This window comes from Tenrec ecaudatus, chromosome 7 (assembly GCF_050624435.1).
Source record: "Tenrec ecaudatus isolate mTenEca1 chromosome 7, mTenEca1.hap1, whole genome shotgun sequence".
Classification (NCBI taxonomy): Eukaryota; Metazoa; Chordata; class Mammalia; order Afrosoricida; family Tenrecidae; genus Tenrec; species Tenrec ecaudatus.
Genome location: NC_134536.1, coordinates 134,938,457 through 134,951,720, shown reverse-complemented (window position 1 = coordinate 134,951,720; position 13,264 = coordinate 134,938,457). Strand labels below are relative to the sequence as shown.

At 57.5% G+C, this 13,264-nt stretch overlaps 1 protein-coding gene across 2 annotated transcripts in view; it reads right to left on the bottom strand.

Annotated features, from left to right (window-relative positions):
• MDGA1 (MAM domain containing glycosylphosphatidylinositol anchor 1) overlaps positions 1-12,976 on the bottom strand; it is a 69,838-nt gene extending 56,862 nt beyond the window's left edge. For both annotated transcript variants that reach the window (XM_075555170.1, XM_075555171.1), the window contains exon 1: positions 11,967-12,976. In XM_075555170.1, coding sequence (XP_075411285.1) covers positions 11,967-12,033 — 67 coding nt within the window. In that variant the 5' untranslated portion in view covers positions 12,034-12,976. The remainder of the gene's footprint in view (positions 1-11,966) is intronic.
• Positions 12,977-13,264: the final 288 nt, after the last annotated feature.

Here is a 13,264-nt window from a genome sequence, read left to right as displayed (position 1 = left end):
TTAATGGGCATTAGGTTTCCACCCATGGCTGGGTTGGAATCACCTGGGATTTGAAATGGGAAGGGATCCCTTTTTTTAAAAATGCTGATTTCCAGCTTCTCCCCCTAGGTATAGGAATTGATGTGGATATCCCAGGGAATTCTAACATGCAGCAAAGGGTGGGAAGTGCTGCTGTAAGGAGAGGAGGGATGAGAGGCACTGTACTGACTGTGGATATCCTACCTGTAGACTTTACATTAAAAAAAGCAAACTCACCCTTGATGGTGTACTTACACGTTGGGCTGCTAACTGCAAGGTTGGTGGTTCAAAACCACCAGCTGCTCCTGGGGAGGAAGACGGGGATTTCTACTCCCCAAACGAGCTCCAGTCCTGGAAACTCAAGGGAGTTCTACCCTGTCCTAGAGGGTTGAGAGGGTAAGAATTGGAATCGACTTGATGGAAGTGAGGTTGGGTTTGGGGAGTTTAATATGTTTAACCTTTGTCGTCAAGTCTTTGCTGCTGGCACCACAATGTAACTGGGGTTGGGGTCCTCAAGAATGGTTCCACCAGACAAGCCACTCCCACAGAACAACAACAACAACAAACAACCAGACCACTCCCTCTCAGGAAACTCACACTCGGGGCAGGAGGCAGGCACTAGACTGCGCACCACGCAGGCTGGAGGTCCAAGCCCGACTCCCCCACCTGCTGACGCAAGGACCTTAGGCAAGTCACCTCATTCGGGCCTCAGCGTCTTCATCTGGGCAATGCGGGAGATGGAATAGGTGTGTTTTCTTCCACAGAAGCAGAAGCTCCTTAAGAACAAGTGACATGCGTGCTGGCAGCCACAGGTCCCAGCAGAAATCCCAACACTTGGTTATCAGCAGCAGGGCTGTGTTTGAGATGGCTCTGATACATGGTGTCATTAAGACAACCGGAGGAGACGTTGCCTGGTCCTGCCCCACCTTCCTGGTCAAGGGACGATGCTTGGGCCCATTCCTGTGGCTACTGGGTCAAGATTCTCTCTGGTTCTAACAAGGTCCTCTACTTTACCACTGACACAGATCCTGCCATCAAGCAGATTCTGATTCACAGGGACCCTCTAGGTCAGCAGTTCTCAACCTGCGGGTCTCAACCCCTTTGGGGGTGGGACCACCCTTTCACAGGGGTCGCCCGATTCATCACAGTAGCAAAATGACAGTGATGAAGTAGCAATGAAAATAATGTTATGGTTGGGGGGGTCACCACAACATGAGGAACTGTATGAAAGGGTTGCGACATTAGGAAGGTTGAGAACCCCTGCTCTAGGTAGACAGGGCAGGTCAAGGTCTTAGGGCAGCATAGGACTGCCCCTGTGGGTTTCCAAGACAGTAACTGTTTACCAGAGTAGAAAGTCTCATCTTTCACCCACGCAACCACCTGCTTTGTTGACACGAAATTGTGACAGTGCAGTCTAGTGTTAAAACATCCATTCTATTCTAAACCAAACACGGAAAGGAAGAAGCAACAAATAAATAAGATTTCCACATTTCAAAGAGGCATCAGAATGTATCTATTGAAAAATCAATACAAACAGCATTTCTCGGGTCATATCTTCCCCTCTCTCTGGTCTGGGGCTAGAAAACTCCTTGGTGGGAGGCAGGGAGAGGAGCCAGTCTCCGCTCCTAATTGCCTGTCAAGTCCATTCTGACTCATAGTGACCCTCCATTCTCCAAAAGCCCACTGCCATCGACTCAAGGCTGGCTCACAGTGACCCTCCAGGACAAGGTAAAACTGCCCCAGTAGGTTTTGGAGAGGGTAACTCTTTACAGGAGGGAACAGAAAGCCTTACTTTTCCCCACTGAGCGGCTGGTGGTTTCAAACTGCTGACCTTGTGATTAGCACCCCAATGTGTAACTCCGTCAGGGCTCCTAATTTCTTTTTATTTTCTAAATCATTTTATTGGGGCTCTTACGGCTCTTATAACATTCCGTACATCAATTGTAGCAATTTTCTAAATATTAACTTTCTAGTTGAGTCCTTGGTATCAGCTCCTCTTTTTTCCCTCCCTCCTCCCGCCAACACCCTCGTGACCCCTTGATAAATTATAAATTATTATTGCTTTCATATCTTACACCAACCGCTGTCTCCCTTCACCCATGTTTGTTGTTCACCCAATGGGGTGGTGGGGTGGTGGTGGGGATTATGCATCGACCATTGTGATCGGTTTCCCCTTCCTCTCCTCCATCCCCTGACCCTTCCCTCCTGGTATCACTACTCCCAGTTCTGTTCCTAAAGGGTTTATCTGACCTGAATTCTGTGTGCCATGAGCTCTTACCTGTACCAGTGTACATGCTCCAGTCTAGCCCGCAGTGAAAGGCAGGACTTGCTGAGCAGGTCTAGCCCGCAGTGAAAGGCAGGGTCATGATAGTGGGGGGTGAGGAAGCCTCAAAGAACCAGAGAAATATTGTTTCACCCGTGCTTTGCTGGGCCCTGGGTGAGTCATCCCTTCCTGTGACCCCTCTGTAAGGGGATGTCCCATTGCCTACAGATGGGTTTGGGGGTCTCTGCTCTGATCCCCCTCATTCTCAACAATATGTTTGTTTGTTTGTTTGTTTGTTTGTTTGGGGTCTTCTGGTGCCTGTTACCTGACCCGGTGGATACCTCATGATAGCATAGGCTGCTTCAATGTTCTCTCGAGGAGGGCTGGTGCCGACCTTGTGCTCAGCAGTCCACCGCTGACCCAGAGCCTCCACCTTCCATTCCTAGGGTTAAGTACAACACGCCCTCCTCCTGCTTTATAAATCATCTGTGGGCTTTTTGCTCAAGACCCTGGAGTCCAGCTGAGCTTGGTTGAAACAAAGGATGGGCATTGATCTGGAAGACCCAGCAATACTCTAAGAAAAGCCTGAGGGAAGAAGACTTCGGCTTCAGCCTGACTCCCTCGAGGCATTGTCTGTGCCAGCTGTGCCCGGCCGTCATCTGGAGAGCGGTTACCACCACAGCCGCCCGGGTGCCACCTGCGGGGCTCTGCTTCAGGAGGTAGGGGTGGAAGTAGGCATCGCTATTGGAAGAGCTCGTGCCAGGTGGTTCTGACAGGCCGCCAGGCTTGCGAACCGCATCTCCACACCGGTTCCGGCCCTCCAGGCGAGCAAGCTCTATCACAAGGATGGCCAAGCAGTGCCCTCGTGCCTGCCCAAGCCACTGCCACCCCACTGGGGTCACTCACCCTGCAGCCCCAGCCTCCCGCAGGCACCAGGGGGTGGGGACGGCTGCTGGTCTACTTTCCCGACCCTGCCACGTTTTCTCCAAAGCACAGCCTGCCTCTCCTACTTCCACATGCCACCTACACCCGGCGCTCCCTGCCATCTGCCTGCCACCTCCTCTGCTCCCGTGAAGCGGAGTCCCCAAAGCTTACCTTAGAGTTTACAAACACTCTCATCTTTGTAACCCCAAGAGGTGGGCATACCTAAATAAGACTTCCAGACGGCGGGGTGGTGGTGAGGGGGCCGTGGAAACGGAACTACAATAAACGGAGGCTACAAGGCATCTGTACGCTTTGCTCCTTGGCAGCGTGGTCCCTGGACCCCCAACATCAGTTCGAAGATTGCTAGCAATGCGCAGCTCCAGCCCCACCACGTCCCAGTCTGAATGGTCACAAGCTCTCTGGGGGACTTCTGGGCACAGGAAGCTGAGGATTCTCACTCTGTGCCCCCCTCTCTCTCTGCCAATCTCCCACTCCCCAGGTGGCCCTTTCTGATTCTACCTTCTCCATCTCAGACCGTTCTTCCTCCCTCCACGCCATCCTCTGCCCCCCGATTTTGAGACCCTATCCCAACCCGGGTCTCCTCTGACCCTTGTGGTGGCTGCGGCTGCGACTCAGGGCGGTCCTAGGACACAGTCCAGTCCTGCACCTTCCTCACATCCTTATTGAGCTTTGAGCCCCTTGTTGCAGCCACCGTGTCCATCCATCCCCTTGAAGACCTTCCTCTTTGTCACTGCCCCTCTACTTCACCCAGCATGAGGTCCTCCACGGACTGGTCCCTCCTGACCACACGTCCAACATGCGTGAGATTGTCTCTCCCTCTCACTTCCAAGGAACATGCTGGATGGACTTCCACCCAGACAGATGTGTTCATGCACCTGGCAGCCCTCTTCTCCCACACCCTCATCCCTTCTTACCCTTAACTACCTCCTCTTAAATGCTTCCCACCTCTCAAAGGCTGGTGGGCCCGCCCAATCCCTCCCCCAACCATCCATTCATTGGCAATGCCATTCTCCCTGATGGTCTCCAGCCTTACCATCCTGTGGACCTAAATCTACATCGGCTAACCTACCTCTTCAGAGTGGGGTTCGCTCCTGCCCTCTCTACCACTCCCTCAGATGTTCCAGCCTCCTGCAAAGTTCCAAACTGCACTCGTGTGGTCCTGAACATGAAGCCATTCACTGGGGGCTTGCCAGGAGCCGGGCCCTGGTTCACTGCACGCTTACCACAAGCCCATTCCAAGCTTGCAGCTGAGAAGCCACAGACCGGAGAGCACATGGCACTTCTCAGCATCTCGTAGCTTCTTATACAGAAGTCCAGACACTTCACCCCTTCCTTCAGTTCACGACCCCAAACATGCCTGGCGGCCTGTGGCCTTTGCTGTACCTTGTTATCACTGTGTGCCAAGTCTCCGAGCTCCAAACCTCAGAGCTGGGTTCAGGCCCTGCCCTCGCCTGAGTTCTTCCAGTGTTGCTTTGGGGGCCTAATGATGGTGCTTTCTGGGATCTTGCCTTTCGCAACCGCCTCAGACTCCCTGGGCCAGCCCCCATTCTCCTACAGTGGAGTCTGCACATGGCAGCCAGGGAGTTCTAGACCCGACTCCTCAACTCGCTTGAAATAAAATCCAAACTCCCCCCAGAGCTGTCAAGGGCCCCGACAACCTGGTCCCTGTGACTCTGACCTCGCCTGCTGGCATCCCCAGTCCCCTGCTCACTTGGCTCCACCCCCTGTACTCCTCACGGATGCTCAGCACCCAAGGCATGACCTGGGAACCAGCTGCTCCTCTGCTTAGAACATACTCCTGCGGGGACCCTGGCAGCTTCGGGTCCTCTGAGAGAAACCGCCGTACCACCATCACCATACACGACTTGCCCCACCATCTCCCCCTCCCTGGCCCCCTAGCAGCCTTCTTCACAGTGCTCCGCACCACCGACACGTGACATACTGATCCGGGGACTTGTTCACCACCTGCCTCCAAGCCACTGAAATGCGAGCTCCACTCCCCCACCCCTCCTCAGTGCCTGCTCTCTCACATGTGTTGAACGTCTTCCGTTCCCATGCCTCCTCCCTCCTGTCCATCCTCACAGCCACGGCCGGGGGCCAAGCTCTCACAACAACCCACCCTAGACAATTTCAGGGCCCCCTGGCCCACCTCTCTGGGCAGCCCCCTCGGACACAGAGCTGCATAGCTTCCCGGCCCCAGATACAAGCTCACACCTACCCACTGATGTGCTCAAGACCCCTAAATCCAGGCTTCCAGTCCCCCTGCCTCCCTCGGGTACAGGTTTTGGAGTTCAAGTTCGGGTTGGATTACTCATCAGTAAAATGGACTGATGAGGCACTGTCTCAAGAGTCTGAAGAAGATGAGGCATATTCTGATCAGCCCCAGCAGTAAACATGACCGGATTTATTATATTAATCTTACAAGAGCCCGGCTAAACGCACGCACGCACGCACGCACGCAGCTTCTTTCACCTCCACGGCACCATCCTCCTCCTAGGATACCTTCTTGGCATCTCCTCAGTCCATACTTGTATTTGTCAAGACCAGTTCAAATCCCCCCTCCACAAGCCTTGCAAGTAATTTCTTCCTCCTTTGGATCCCCGCAGCCCTTTATCTGCCCTTGCCACATGGCATTTATCAAGATCTCCCCAGCACCACCATCTTGTCTGTGCCTCCCCTCCCTTTCTCCTTGAGGGCAGGACTTCCATCTTACTCATCTCGGTAGCCCTGTCAATGCCCAGAATGGGGCCTCGCACACGGGAGGTGCTCAGTAAATATTTAATGACTGGGGACTTAAAGGACACCACACACTGCTTGCCTGCTCCCAAGGTGGATCCTCACCAGGATGGAGCCTCAGAGGCTCTCCTGGCCAGCTGTGTGCTGACACCCTTGAGCTCTCAGTTTCCCTGTCTGGTGAAAGCAGGGCACGGGGATCCTCCATGGGGACCTTTCCGGTCATTATGGGAACCAAATGAGGGAAAGGGAGGGAAAGGCTTCGTGAGACACATTTGCACACTTACAGGGTATTACTGAGGAGCCTAATTGGTGTTAACAGTTCAGCTATCACACCAAAGAGTCGACAGTTCAAATCCACTCAGCAGGCCCATGGGAAAAACAGCTGGCAAACTACCCTAGTAAGAATCGCAGCCTTCAGACGCTGATGGTTATGCTACTCTGTCCCATGGGGTTGCCGTGAGGAGAACTCTGCCCAGCAGCACCTAGGCAGACCCCTTGCAACAGCAGGGGGTTATAATCCTTTTACCAGCACCAGCTCTCCCTACAAGGCTCATTCTCTGCATGAAAAAGATGCCTAGAAGAGCTTCCACCCAAACGCCTGGTGGGATGGGGGGATACTGCGTTCCTGTGACTCTCCTTATTGTCTCCTATAAGGTTCCAGTGTCTCCCAAGGAGTGTGTTTCTTGGAGCCTTGGGGGAAAGGGAGATTTCATTGTTTGCTTGTTTTAAAGGGCCATTCCCTTGAACCCAACACTGCTTCTGACTCCCAGGTCGGCATTGGGATGTAACAGGGACCGCAAGTTCAGCTGTGAACCGCAAGGTCATCAGTTTGAAACCACCAGCTGCTTCAAGGGAGAAAGCGCTTTCTACTCTCGTAAAGAGTGACAGTCTCAGAAACCCACAGGGGCAGTTCTACCCTGCCCTAGAGGGTCCCTATGGGTCGGCATTGACCCCATGGCAGTGAGTTTAGTTTGGTTTGGTACCTTGTACCTGGGACTAGCAAAACACCTGGACCGGAGGGTCATCAACAGTGGAAAGAAGCAGAACAGGGCCCCTGCCTAGGGCTACAGCGAGGCAGTTCTGCACGGGCACAAGCCCCTGCCCTGCTGGTGGGCAGCCAGACTCACCAGGCAGGAGGCCCCGGGCGAAGTCCACCACACAGCACTCTTCTGGCCTGAGGGAAACGGTAGTCTAAGCTAGCAGGAAATGTGACTCTGGCTTCCAGGCGGTGCCCTGGGATAGTACGATAGTTACACAGAGCTAGGGGTGGGAGGGGGGCGGTGTTGGCCCTAAATCAAAGCTTTAGAAGGCTCTGAGGAGCCCCAGACAGCCCCAGGCTGAGATTAGACTCTTCTCCCTCAGGAGGAAGGAGGTGGAGATCCTAGGAAAGGCAAGAAGCAATGTGTCGGCCAAGCCCTCCCCCTGCTGGCCACATCTGGAGCAGCACCAGCAGCAAAGGGCAGGGCCCCCAGGCAGGGACCCCCAGCTCAGCACCTGGGGCCAGATCTGGCTCAGGTGTCCAGAAGGCAGATCGGGGTTAGGGTGGGACTCTTCTAGGGTTGAGAATTCCATGGTCCCTTTTCCCAGGTTCCTATTTTTGCCGGGTAGGGCTTCTCTTGAAGGGGCTTCCCCAGTCTAGCCACAAGGGCAAGCGGTGGGGGAGCAGGGACCTCCTGCATCCTCCTGCCTCTGTCTAACTCCTCCCTGGTCTGCCCCTGCCTAATGGGCAGCAGAAAGAAGCCAGGGTTGCTACCACTGCCCGGATTTCCACTCCCGCCCCCAGGTATTGATTCCTTGCATCATTCATTTGCCAGGCCTGATTAGCTCCCTCCACACTCCCTCCGGAGCGCTCTGTCCGCCCTCCATGTTCCCGCAAAGCAGAGCTAATACCAGGCTCTCGTAGAGGTTTTGCCACCCCAGCCAGGCAGCTCACAGCCAGGCCTAGCCAATTACATGTGGGCAGTTAGCATATCGCCAGCCCACCCCTCCAGGTTGCCTTCCTGGTGAATCAAATCCCCCCACGACCTCCAGCCTCCCACCCACCCATGAAGTGTACCAGCCTGCAGGGCAGGGGCAGCATGAGAAGACTGGATCTGAAGCAGGACCCTCCAGCCCTACACCAAGGCCCTGGGAAGCCCTGTGGCTGGCTCAGGGGCCACCCTAATTAAGGGGCAGTGACAAGACAGACGATGCTGGCGAAGGCAACAAGACAGCCTGGCTCTGTGGACATAAAGCCTTCTCTTTCTCTCTCCTATCCATTCTAGAACTGAGAACGAAGGGACAGAGGTGTGAGCCTTCTCAGAGAGGTTCAAGAAAGCCAGCACCTTCTGCTAGTCCTAGAGAGCTGGGGTTTCTGTTTCCTATACCTCAGCCTTCTCGAGGGGGGAGCCCAGGCACGATGGGCCAGACCCCAGACCCGGGGCAGCACCCATGACAAAACTCCAGAGTGCTCACCCTCAGGTCAATGCAAAGACGGCAGCACTGGAGAAACAATTCCTGAAATTCCTTCTCCCACAAGCCCCAGAGGAGGGAAAAAACCTGACTTGGTGATAATTCTGTAAGCTATGTTGCTCTTGTCAAATTATTCAACATCTGTCTTCATGTTCCCACAAGAATTAGCATAGGATAGTAGTTTCTGATGACACCTTTGGTGAAATATTTTGACTTCCACCAGTAAGTTGCAAACAACCTGTCTTAAGGATAGTGTCAATTCCTACTCCTGCATATTAAATAATCCAGAGGTTTGTTGGAGGGGGGCAGTTTGGGGGAAAGGGGGTGTGCAAGAGTGGAATCCCGCTGGCCAGCTCCTGCCTGGAGGGTGAGCTGCTTTGGGAGGAGGTGGGGTGGCCAGGGTAGAGGAGGTAATGTTTAGGGGAGCAGACCCACCCATAGGATACTTCTCTGTCATTACCTAGCCACTGCTGCTGCCCCACAACTGCACCCTCCTAGCCTGCCAGAAAGCAGATTACAGGCTCCATCCTCCGAGGACAACAAACTGGGCCTGGAGATTGGAAAGCTGGGGGAAGGGGAACGGCTCCAAATGGACCATCTGGTCCAGAACTCGGCTGCTGTTACATCTGTGCCCCGAAGAGGAGGGAAGCCACCTGGTGAGACTGGGGATGCCTCTCCAGCCCCGCTCCTGGCAGTGACGAGGGCAGCAGACTTCTGAGACTGTGCGGGGCAACCACGGGGCTCCACACACCTGCCTCCTCCCTCACGGACCCACAGCCCAAGCCAGGTCCTGGTCGATTTGCCCGCCACACACAATCTCTCTTCCTCCCACCTCTTCAGTTCAGCCTCCACACTCACCTGCCCCTCCTTCAGCCACTCAGGCCTCTGGGCAAGGGGGTAGGAGCTGGAGGGCACACTTGCCTCTGCCTGGATTAAAATCTGAGGCCTCCCTCCCCAATGCCCAGCAGCGTGCCTTCTGGTCTCCTCTTGCTCCCTTCTCCTCCCCAAAGCCCTCCATGGCTGCCAACCTAGGAGCCTTGGATGCTCCCTATGCAGAGACCCTCCAAGGGTGCCCACGGCCCTGCTGGCCAGACAGACATCTTGATGAGAAAGAACTCCAAGCAGCATGGCCATACATTTCATTCCTTCAATGTCTGCAGACTCCTGCCGCATACCAGACCCAGGCCACCCCTGGTGCCTGTCCCTGCCCCGCTCTTCTTCAAGCAGCTACATCTGCTTTCCAGGCAGGAAGACACTGGCGGGCAGGGGACCTAAGAGCAGTTCTCCTTCCTAGTTGTCATCCAGTCAGCTCCAACTCATGCCTGTCCCCTGGGTGTCAGAGCCCGACGGTCCCACAGCGTTGCCCCTGGCTGATCTTTTGGAAGGAAGATCACCAGGCCGATTTCCAAGCACCTCTGGGTGGATTTGAACCGCCAACCTTTCCGTTGAGTGCCTAACTGTTTGCACCACCCAGAGACTCTCTCCTGGCTCTCAGAATACTCCTGAAATGGGTCCCAGGTCTTCAAAGGTGCTCCCGTCTGTTGTATAGGCTCGAAGCTTCTAGCACCACAAAGACCCCGACAGCCTCCTGCCCTGCTCTCCCCACTCACACTAGAGCTCCGCACCCACCCACCCCCACCTCTGCAGCTCCCCCGGGGTCCCAGTCTTCCCAAAGAGAAGATGGAAAGAACTGCCCAAGAGTCAAGCCACAGCTCCTTGCTTTGCGGAGAGGAAATACAGAACGGAAATGGGGCAGAGAAGCCTAGGACTGAGCCCTCACCCCTAAGCACTCTGAAAGAGTCTATGAAAACCGCTGCCCCTGTGCTCCACCGTAATGGCCAGGACTTCCCGGAGAGGCCCAGAAGAGCCTCCCGGAGATATGACTGCACAAGTCTGGAGCTGGAGGGGACGGGGGAGCGACCTGGTCAGGAGTTGGGCCGCCTGCTCCACCCAAGGGCATACAAAAGGTGGGCAGACAGCAGGGCTTCATCTCGCTGGGGTGGGGGGACGGGGCAAAGGCCTAAGCGGCATCCCAGTCAGGCTACCTCTAGGGAAGCAAAGAAACTGTAAGGAACCTTGGGGAGAAAGCGAAAAAGAGGGGTGCTTAAAACCTTGGGTGTTTCCTTCTGACAGAGAGGCCAAGGATGCTGAGATGGCTCAGAGGCCTCCTGTCTCCACCCAGCCTCTTCCAATCTTCACTGCTTTATCCTTGCTTCCTGCCTTTTCTGGCCTATGCAAAGGGCCAGGCATTAAGAGACACGCAAACTAATTAAGAAGCAGAGTTTGGCCAGATGCCTGGGCCGGCCTCACTAGAGAATTAAGCCTAAGCCAGCTAGCAGTGTAGGGCCAGGAACATGTCACCTCCCAGACACACACACACACCACACCACCCCCAGGACTCCTGTCCTTCCTGTCAGGCACAGGCAAAGACAGGCCAGGGACCTTCCAGAAGGAAGCATTCAGCAGGTGCACCTGAGACCAGCAGCCTGGGGGCACAACGCCCCTGCCATCTCTACACAGAACAGGTTCCCTTTACTCTGATCCAAAGACAAACCAGGTAGCCCTCTCCAAGAGAGAAAAGGAAGGCGAATCCTCCACACTCCAGCTACACATCATTAAAAAGTGGCCTTCAAAGACCCCCGCCCCCAGCGGCCAGGAGCAGGCTGCACCTCAAGAATGACTTTGTGCCTTGTTGGGTGAGGGCCCTAAGGGCCCAGGAGAACTGGAGGGGTTTGTTCTCCAGGAGGAAACCGGGTGTGGGGAGCAATGGCCAGTTTCCGTTGGCGCCAAGATCAAGGCATGCGGCGCGGGAGCAAAGCCACATGGCAGGAGGCAGAGTTTGGACACGTAGCCAGGTGGGTGCGTGCCGTGTGCGTGTCCTGGGAACGGTGGCTGGATGTGATCGTGTTGCTTGCACGGGGAAGGAAGGTGGGGCTGGGTTTCTGTAGCTGGGAACCAAAAGCAGGAAGAACTGGCTTAGGAGAGGTCCGCAGATAGGTGCGGGGTGACAGACGCGAGAGCCCTGTGTCCGCTCTGGCGGTCGGGAAGCGAGTAAAAGAAGCGAAACCGTAGCGAGAGCAGCGAAGGCAAACCCGCCGGCCCACGGGGCTTGCAGGCCACTAATCCCGCCGTCCGCGCTCAACTCCGGATCGGGCATCGCTAGGCTTCCAACCCCGAGGAGTAGGTTCCCGTGCAAGTCGCTGCCCCAAGGCCGGCCTTGGGGTCTTTGGGGGACTCCCGAGCCGGGTGGGTGCTCCCAAGGATTCCACTTCACTCCCATCCCCAGCAAGGTTTGGGAAGGTGTGTACCTACCCCTGTTCCCCGCCACCCGCTTCAGCGCCAGACCCTAGCTCAGGCTCCTAGCGCCCAGGAGAGGGCGGGGAGGAGGGTATCCACTCGAGGTCCCAAACCCGGGCGGTGGGGGTGGGGGTGGGGGGATTGCCACTAAATCGCGGCAGCGCGCACTTTGCGCCTCTTGCAAAGTTTCCGCGCGCAGCGGGCGCGGGTGGAGCGCGCCGGCCCACGCTGGCTGGAGCGGGACGCGGGCTCTTACCGTAGACTCCTTGGCCCCGGCAGTGGACGGGGATCAGCGCCAGAAGTAGAAGGCAGGTCACCTCCATCTTCACGGCCTGAGCTTCATCCCCGCGAGGCGGCGCAGCCCGAGAGGCGGCGGGGGACGCATCCGCCGGGGCCCCGCGACGCCCCCTGCGCCCCCTTCTTCCTCCAGCGGCGACGGAGAGGCGGACAGCGACGGAGACCGGGAGACCCAGAAGGCAGCGACTCGGGTTTTTTTGGTTTTTTTTCTCTTCCAGCGGTGCCGCTGCCCGCGTGGGGACACAGGGCGCTGGCCTGGCCCCGAGAACCTCGGCGCGCGCGGCTCGGCAGCCAGCGAGTGCTCCGGCCCCAGGAGGCCGGCTGCAGAGCCGCTCCGGGTCCCCGGGCTGTCCACACGAGGTGCTGGGCGCGCGAGACCCTTCTGCCGCGGCAGCGGCGCTTCGATCCCACAGGCCACCGACGACTGGCAAACTTGTCGTTTCCCCGCCCAGGGGACGCCCCTCCCGGGAGCTGGGGGCGGGGAGGTCGGGGCTCCGCTCGGGTTAATCCACGGTCTCCAGTCGCGCGCCGGCGGCCGGCGCGAGGGTCCAGCGGCCCGACTCCAGGAGCCCGACTGGACGCCCTCCCCGAGGCCAAGGAGCCCGGGCCCCGGCCCGCCTAAGCGGAGGAGCGGCGCGAGCTGGCTTCGGCCGCAAGGCGAGCGCCGCCGGTCTCCGGGTCCGCGAAGTTAGCCAAGGCGCCCAGGGAACCCGGCAGGGAATCGCGCCGTGGCGCCCTGCGGGAACCGGGAGAGCAATTCCGACCCGGAGGGACCCCGGAATGCGGGGAAAGAAGGAAAGTTTGAGTCGTTTGAGAAAGACTCGCGCTCCCGCCGAGGCCGGGGCCGCGGCGCTGGCGCTGCTCGCCGCCTCCGTGTGCCGCGCTCCGCTCCCGCCGTCTGGCCGCGGCCGTGGCGCTCGCGGGCTCCGCGCTCTCCCGAGAGCCGGGCTGCGCCGCGCCCCAACTTGGACGTCCCCGCCCCCGCCCGGCGGCCTCCGGCGGCGGGGGGCCCCGAGCGGGCGGGGCCGGGCCAGGCTCCCGGGCGCGGCGGCCGCTCGGCTCCGGGCCGCGGGAGCGCTCCGCTCGCTCGCTCGCTCGGCAACTTGGGCTCCGCTGTGCTGCGTCCCCCGCCCCCCCCTCGGAGCTTTTCATTCCGCGCTCCCCCCGCCCCCCCCCCGCCTCTTTCCCTCCTCCCCTTCCTCCTCCTCCTCCTCCTCCTCGCGTCTCCTCTCCTCGTTCGGTCCCTCGCTCTCCCAC